This window comes from Callionymus lyra, chromosome 1 (genome assembly GCF_982586985.1).
Source record: "Callionymus lyra chromosome 1, fCalLyr1.hap1.1, whole genome shotgun sequence".
Taxonomy (NCBI): Eukaryota; Metazoa; Chordata; class Actinopteri; order Syngnathiformes; family Callionymidae; genus Callionymus; species Callionymus lyra.
In genome coordinates, this window is record NC_141818.1 from 24,157,442 (window position 1) to 24,163,753 (window position 6,312).

General features: G+C 41.5%; 1 protein-coding gene across 1 annotated transcript; it reads right to left on the reverse strand.

The window, feature by feature from the left end:
• Positions 1-3,708: 3,708 nt before the first annotated feature.
• On the reverse strand, positions 3,709-6,105 carry LOC148088603 (tubulin beta-1 chain). The gene is made up of 4 exons (XM_087798206.1): positions 5,986-6,105; positions 5,129-5,237; positions 4,951-5,061; positions 3,709-4,841 (listed from the first exon to the last, which is right to left on the reverse strand). Exons 1-4 carry the CDS (start codon positions 6,040-6,042, stop codon positions 3,784-3,786), a joined length of 1,335 nt encoding a protein of 444 aa, XP_087654332.1. The 5' UTR covers positions 6,043-6,105; the 3' UTR covers positions 3,709-3,783.
• Between the last annotated feature and the right edge of the window lie 207 nt (positions 6,106-6,312).

Below are 6,312 nucleotides of genomic sequence, written 5' to 3' on the forward strand. Positions count from 1 at the left end.
TCCGTTTTCCCTTATGCTATATATAAATAAACTATAAATAAAACGTTTGTTTGTGATCGTTCCCTCAAAATTCAAACTAAACTCATTTTCTACTCTCAATGTCGACTAAGGGTTGGGATTATTTTCAGAGTAATTGTTCTTTTTTAGAGTTATGGACAGAAAAATGTGTTCATTTTAATGTAGCGAGTGTAGCTCAGTTGTCTTCGTCTTCATCTTCGTCCAAAAAGACACTTAAAAACATCCAAATACCTCTTTGGTGCTCGTCTGTAATGTCCCTCTTGTATTAAAGCCTCGACACAAGAAGAATTGATCAGAAAAATAATAAACAAGTCTATATTTTAAGGTTGTTTGAGTGGATGATACTAGGCCATCAGCCTAAATCTCTTATGTCAAGGCTTCCATACAAAAGGACCTGGGCAAAGTGCGGCCCGGGGGCCACATGCGGCCCTTTGACTGCATTTATGCAGCCCTCGTAATGTCAAAGTATGATCATGTATAAATGGTTCTAATGCATTAACAAATGTATTTTGTATTCATTATTAATTTACATTTTCACATAACACTTCCCTCCTTTTTGTGTATAATTTCTCGAGTATATATTAATCGCTCAGAACATTTTTTTTTAAGTTAATTGAAGAACTGTTTTGAAAAAAATTCATCTTTACAAGAATAAAATTGCAGCATATTTAGCTTAATAAATGTCACCACCAAATTACGCATTTCCTTCTTTTTTTTAGGGGTCTTTCATTTTGGTGTTTTCGGCCCCTAACAACATTCACAGAATTGAATGTGGCCCTTGAAGAATCTTAATTGCCTACCCCTGATGTAGACTGTAGAGAGTAATATGGATGAAAGACAGTCCGTCTGGTTAATGAACAATGGGTAAATATATATGCAGATTTGCAATTGAAGGTCTTCGCTGCTAAAAACCTACTCTTAACCACATGTAATACTCAGATAGTAATGTAAGAATGTGTGTACTTTGATGAATGTAAATCACTCGTAAAGTGAGAGCAGAAAATTTCAAAATCCCCCTTTAATAGACAAGACCATACAAGGAGGTGTAGATCCATCTGTGTCCAGCTGTGACTCAACTAGTTGCTTCATTTGCCTCTAATACCTGATTTGCAGAATGGCTCTTTTTTCCGCCAGTTTGTAAACCAAAAAAAACAAGCGTTTTCTCCCACCAAACTGGATAAATAGGTCAGATATACATCAGTAGGGGAAAGGTCGACCCCTGCTCTAATGTTATTTTTCTCTAATCTGTTGTCCCAGCCCCTCAGCCTTCTGCCAGTATAATCTTGATGAGGGGCTAATCAGCTATAGTGACAAGAGTACCACCACTTCAGCCCATCGCCCCCAGCATCCCCCCACCATTCAAAACACCAGAGTACAAGATGAAGGAGTTCGATACTGGAGTAATGACATGGATCTGAAGATCAAAGCTGGGAGGAATGAAGCAAACGTATTCTGGGAATATTCAATCCAAACGTTCACATTCCAGAAGGCTAATAATAAGGCTGTCTCTCAGCTTAGCTCCAACATTGCTACGGGGGAACTCTCAGCAGGGGACACCACCGCAGACAACTCTAAAAAGAAAGTTCCTATCCAGGAAGTATTTTAAACTGGATTTAAACTGTTTCAGACTTATTGATACCAATTGATACACTTCAGAAGTTCTTACTGATTGGCTGCTCTGTCACAAGGCTCAGAGGTTAATAAACAAAAAAGATGTGGCAAAAGCAGTGTTTTTTTTAACAAACTAATAAACACAGATATAGTCATTAACCTGCATCATAACCACATATTCATATAGTTGCCATGATCTTAAAAGTTTGTGAAGCCAAGGTAGGGAGTGACTCGACCAGGTGAGAAAGAGAACACAAAAGACCAACAGTTCAGGAAGACAGAGGATAATAAGGGACAAATGAGGGAAAAAAATGCGGTCTTGAGATCCCAATCTGACAAGATATCAACTTCCCAGGTTTAGATTTTCATGTATATGGACTTATAGGAGCACACATCACTTCTCTATTTGGGCTCAGTGGACCACTGCTCATTGGGACATTGTTCTTCAAATATGAACAAATATGTTCGATTAGTCAGGATGCAAAGTAACAAGGAGAAAGTCATACGTTTCAGTATATCTTGTTAATTTTTACTCAGGAAAAAATGAAGTTCACAAAGCGTCCATTGTTATCTGGCTTGAGTTCTACAAGGGGGTGTGTTCCATCTTGAGCCCTAGGACATAAGGGTTTGGGGTTCTTGGCCAGATCCCAAACTACTTTGTCAGAGGGAACATTTTTTGTACGTATCAGGCCCCCATTTAGGAAGATTGTCCCATGCTGGAAAGATCTCTGCAAGACGTCTTCAGTTGATCCAGAGAAGTCTGAGTAGGTAATGGAGTATAACCAAGAGGTTCAAAAGCGAGTCAAGTTGAAACTCATCACCACAGATTACGACCACTACTCGCTTTTGAACCTCTTACATAACCATGACCTTGATGAATGAGGAACTTCATGGAGTATAGTGTAACAAAATTTGAATCAGACGAGTGTAAATTATTATTGGAAACTCATCACTACAGATTGTACCGAGCTTTGAACCAATAGTGAAGCCCATTAGAGGGCAGACCATGTATGATATCAAAATAATGGTTAACTATTGTAAAGCCTCTCGTCTTCTGCTAAGACAGTAAAGGGGGCAGGGCTTATAGGGAGAGCAGAGCCTACCTGTGTCAAGGGCCAATCAAAATCAATTGTCAGATGTGCGGTTCTGACCTCTGATTGGCAAAACCACAACAAAGCCTGTTAAGAGATATTTTCATAGATAAGAGAAAGAGCTCATGTAGAAATGTTTGTTTATTATATCATTAATATTCAAATTAATTAATTAGTTTTAATTGAAAAAAATGTAAAGGATTTGGAGGACATTATATGGAATTTTTAATAGAAATGTGAATCAAAATGGTTTGTTAGATAAGATAACCCCCCATCATTGATGATTTTCCCAAATGAGCTATTATTTGTTGAATGTTCTTATATTTGTTGTCAGGAAGGAATGGCTTTATAAAAAGTGTTTTCTTCAAGGGGGCATTATTGTGCAATTGCAAATATTGGCTTTGTTATGCATTTATTTCTCACATCTCAAGCTTTTCATTGGTCTTTAATCATGCACTTCTATCTGAGCAGAACATGATCACTTGTCTGTTTTCGAGTATTTCTACAAAAAAGAAAATTAACATTACGACAAGGGTGTTATAGAATCTGAATAATTGCCTCAATGTATTGCAAACTGCATGCGAGTTGACCCATTTCAACCACTAGATGTCACTGTTGTTCACCATGAGGACTCCGGAAAACAACGCAGTAAATTCAGTTCATTATAAGCCTTTCTTGGGCGTTTTATATTCACATTAAACCTGGAGTACTTGTAAGTGTACCCACGTATTGTTAATTCGAGTTTAGATAGTTAAAGACTGCAAGGATTAGAATCACCTGGCTTTCCAGTCTAGCAGGTCTGCAACTCAGAACTTCTGTAAAATCAAGAGAACCGCCCCAAAAACAAAATTACTGTAAATCTAAAGTAATTTGTATTTTTATAGCTTTATGTCACATTTCTGCCAATACCAAGAGAAGTACTAGTTAGAGTTATTGAAGCAGCATTTTAAGAAATAGTCTTTGTTAAAAATGAAATCAAGGTACAAAATGTGGTCAGCTCAACTTTATTAACACAAACAAGTAACGGACAAGAATGTTCAGACTTAAGGGTAGGTTTAGACATTTAGGCCAATTCTTCACCATCCTCCTCCTCAAACTCTTCCTCCTCTGCAGTGGCATCCTGGTACTGCTGGTACTCGGACACCAGGTCGTTCATGTTGCTCTCAGCCTCAGTGAACTCCATCTCATCCATGCCCTCGCCCGTGTACCAGTGGAGGAAAGCTTTGCGCCGGAACATGGCGGTGAACTGCTCGGAGATGCGCTTGAACAGCTCCTGGATTGCAGTGCTGTTGCCGATGAAAGTCGCCGCCATCTTGAGGCCACGGGGAGGAATGTCGCACACTGCGGTCTTGACGTTGTTGGGGATCCATTCCACGAAGTAGCTACTGTTCTTGTTCTGCACGTTCAGCATCTGCTCATCCACCTCCTTCATTGACATGCGACCGCGGAAGATGGCGGCCACCGTCAGGTAGCGCCCGTGGCGTGGATCGCAGGCAGCCATCATGTTCTTGGCGTCAAACATCTGTTGAGTGAGCTCAGGCACAGTGAGAGAGCGGTACTGCTGGCTGCCTCGGCTGGTCAGGGGAGCGAAGCCGGGCATGAAGAAGTGCAGACGAGGGAAGGGCACCATGTTGACGGCCAACTTACGAAGATCAGCATTGAGTTGACCGGGGAACCTGAGGCAGGTGGTCACACCGCTCATTGTGGCAGACACCAGATGGTTGAGGTCACCATATGATGGAGTTGTGAGTTTGAGGGTGCGGAAGCAGATGTCGTAAAGAGCCTCGTTGTCAATACAGTAGGTCTCATCCGTGTTCTCTACCAGCTGGTGGACCGACAGCGTGGCGTTGTAGGGCTCGACCACCGTGTCTGACACTTTGGGCGAAGGAACCACACTGAAGGTGTTCATGATGCGGTCGGGGTACTCCTCACGGATTTTGCTGATCAGAAGGGTTCCCATTCCAGAGCCAGTGCCGCCTCCCAGGGAGTGTGTGAGCTGGAAGCCCTGGAGGCAGTCACAGCTCTCAGCTTCCTTCCTCACAACATCCAGGACAGAGTCTACCAGCTCTGCACCCTCGGTGTAGTGACCCTTGGCCCAGTTGTTTCCAGCACCACTCTGGCCTAAGGATGAGAGAAGACACCATTGAACATAAAGACAGAAAGTGAGTTATTTAATTATAAATGAGCAAAAGTGCATTAATAAATAATGCGTCACATTTAGACAACTCACCAAATACAAAGTTGTCAGGCCTGAAAACCTGGCCAAAAGGTCCGGACCTCACAGAGTCCATAGTTCCAGGCTCCAGGTCCACCAAAACAGCACGAGGGACATATTTGCCACCTTTAACCAAACATAGATGTTATATACAGGTTTCAAACGAGTCAAAGTCATGCATCAAAACAATCACCAGTGGCTTCATTGTAGTAGACATTGATCCTGTCCAGCTGCAAGTCGCTGTCACCATGGTACGTTCCAGTTGGGTCAATGCCATGCTCATCGCTGATCACCTCCCAGAACTACAATTAAATAAATGGTCAATATAGCGATAATAAACATAGTGATAAAGAACCACAGCGAAATAAAATTTTTTTTTTTTTTTTTTTTTGTAATTACAAAATATTTAAAATAAAATCATAACTGTTTCATAACAACAGATGTTTTCCCGCGGTGATGCGGCCGATACGCTTTTCGATTGGCTGAGCCTCCCGGGCTGCAGTTTGAAATCCATGACGTCACGACCCGGTCTTCTGCAGCCGAACATATACCAATACCACAAATACCACATAGAACAAGGAATACTTGGTAAAGCGCCAACATAGACATATTGGATACAGTCTGCGATGAAATGTGAAGTGATCGAACTAGCTTTTTGAAAAGATAATTATTTCTATCACAATAGTCTTCAATAAAATATTTAACCGGTTTATTGTTTTTTAAATTAATAAAAACAGAAACTAGTATACGAATATCTAAATAAATATTCGTGTTTTCCCCATTGATATAAAACTCATTAATCCTGTGAGTTGCTGTATTAAATGGAAAATAATGATTTTAAGAGCCATAATATGATTTAATATGAATCAAAACTTTAATCCAAACAGGAATGATGGTGTAACACCCATTGGAAGGACCAGCTGGGAGCTGTTGGGTGTGGTTGCAGGGGTTCAGCGGCACAAAGACCCGGCTTCTCCCAAGATGGTCACACGATATTCCTGACAGGGGAAAACCAGGTACAGCTCTGAAGAGATGGAAAATAAGACCCACCTTTGCTCCAATCTGGTTCCCGCACTGGCCGGCCTGGAGGTGCACGATTTCCCTCATTTTGATAAATTAGTGGTTTGCTGGACGCAGACGACGTCTGGGATCGAGTCGAGAATGAATGCGTAAATGCTGCGTGACGATTATATACCGGGGAACCCCGCGAAGCTCGATGGACTATTGGCTGGTTTTATAGGGCGACTGTGACTGACAGGTGTTGCGACCACTTGGAATCTTGCTGCTCGTCTCTGATTGGCTGAGCCCTCTGTCAATCAGAATCTTCCGACGCGTCTCGGATGATGCCGACCTTCTTTACACCCTCAGAATTCAGCA

Excerpts from the sequence above, each read along its gene's own strand:
- LOC148088603 (XM_087798206.1), bottom strand. The coding sequence starts at position 6,042 with ATGAGGGAAATCGTGCACCTCCAGGCCGGCCAGTGCGGGAACCAGATT. Across the intron at positions 5,238-5,985 it reads GGAACCAGATTGGAGCAAAG|TTCTGGGAGGTGATCAGCGA; the intron begins GTGGGTCTTATT and ends ATTTAATTGTAG. Across the intron at positions 5,062-5,128 it reads CTACTACAATGAAGCCACTG|GTGGCAAATATGTCCCTCGT; the intron begins GTGATTGTTTTG and ends GTTTGGTTAAAG.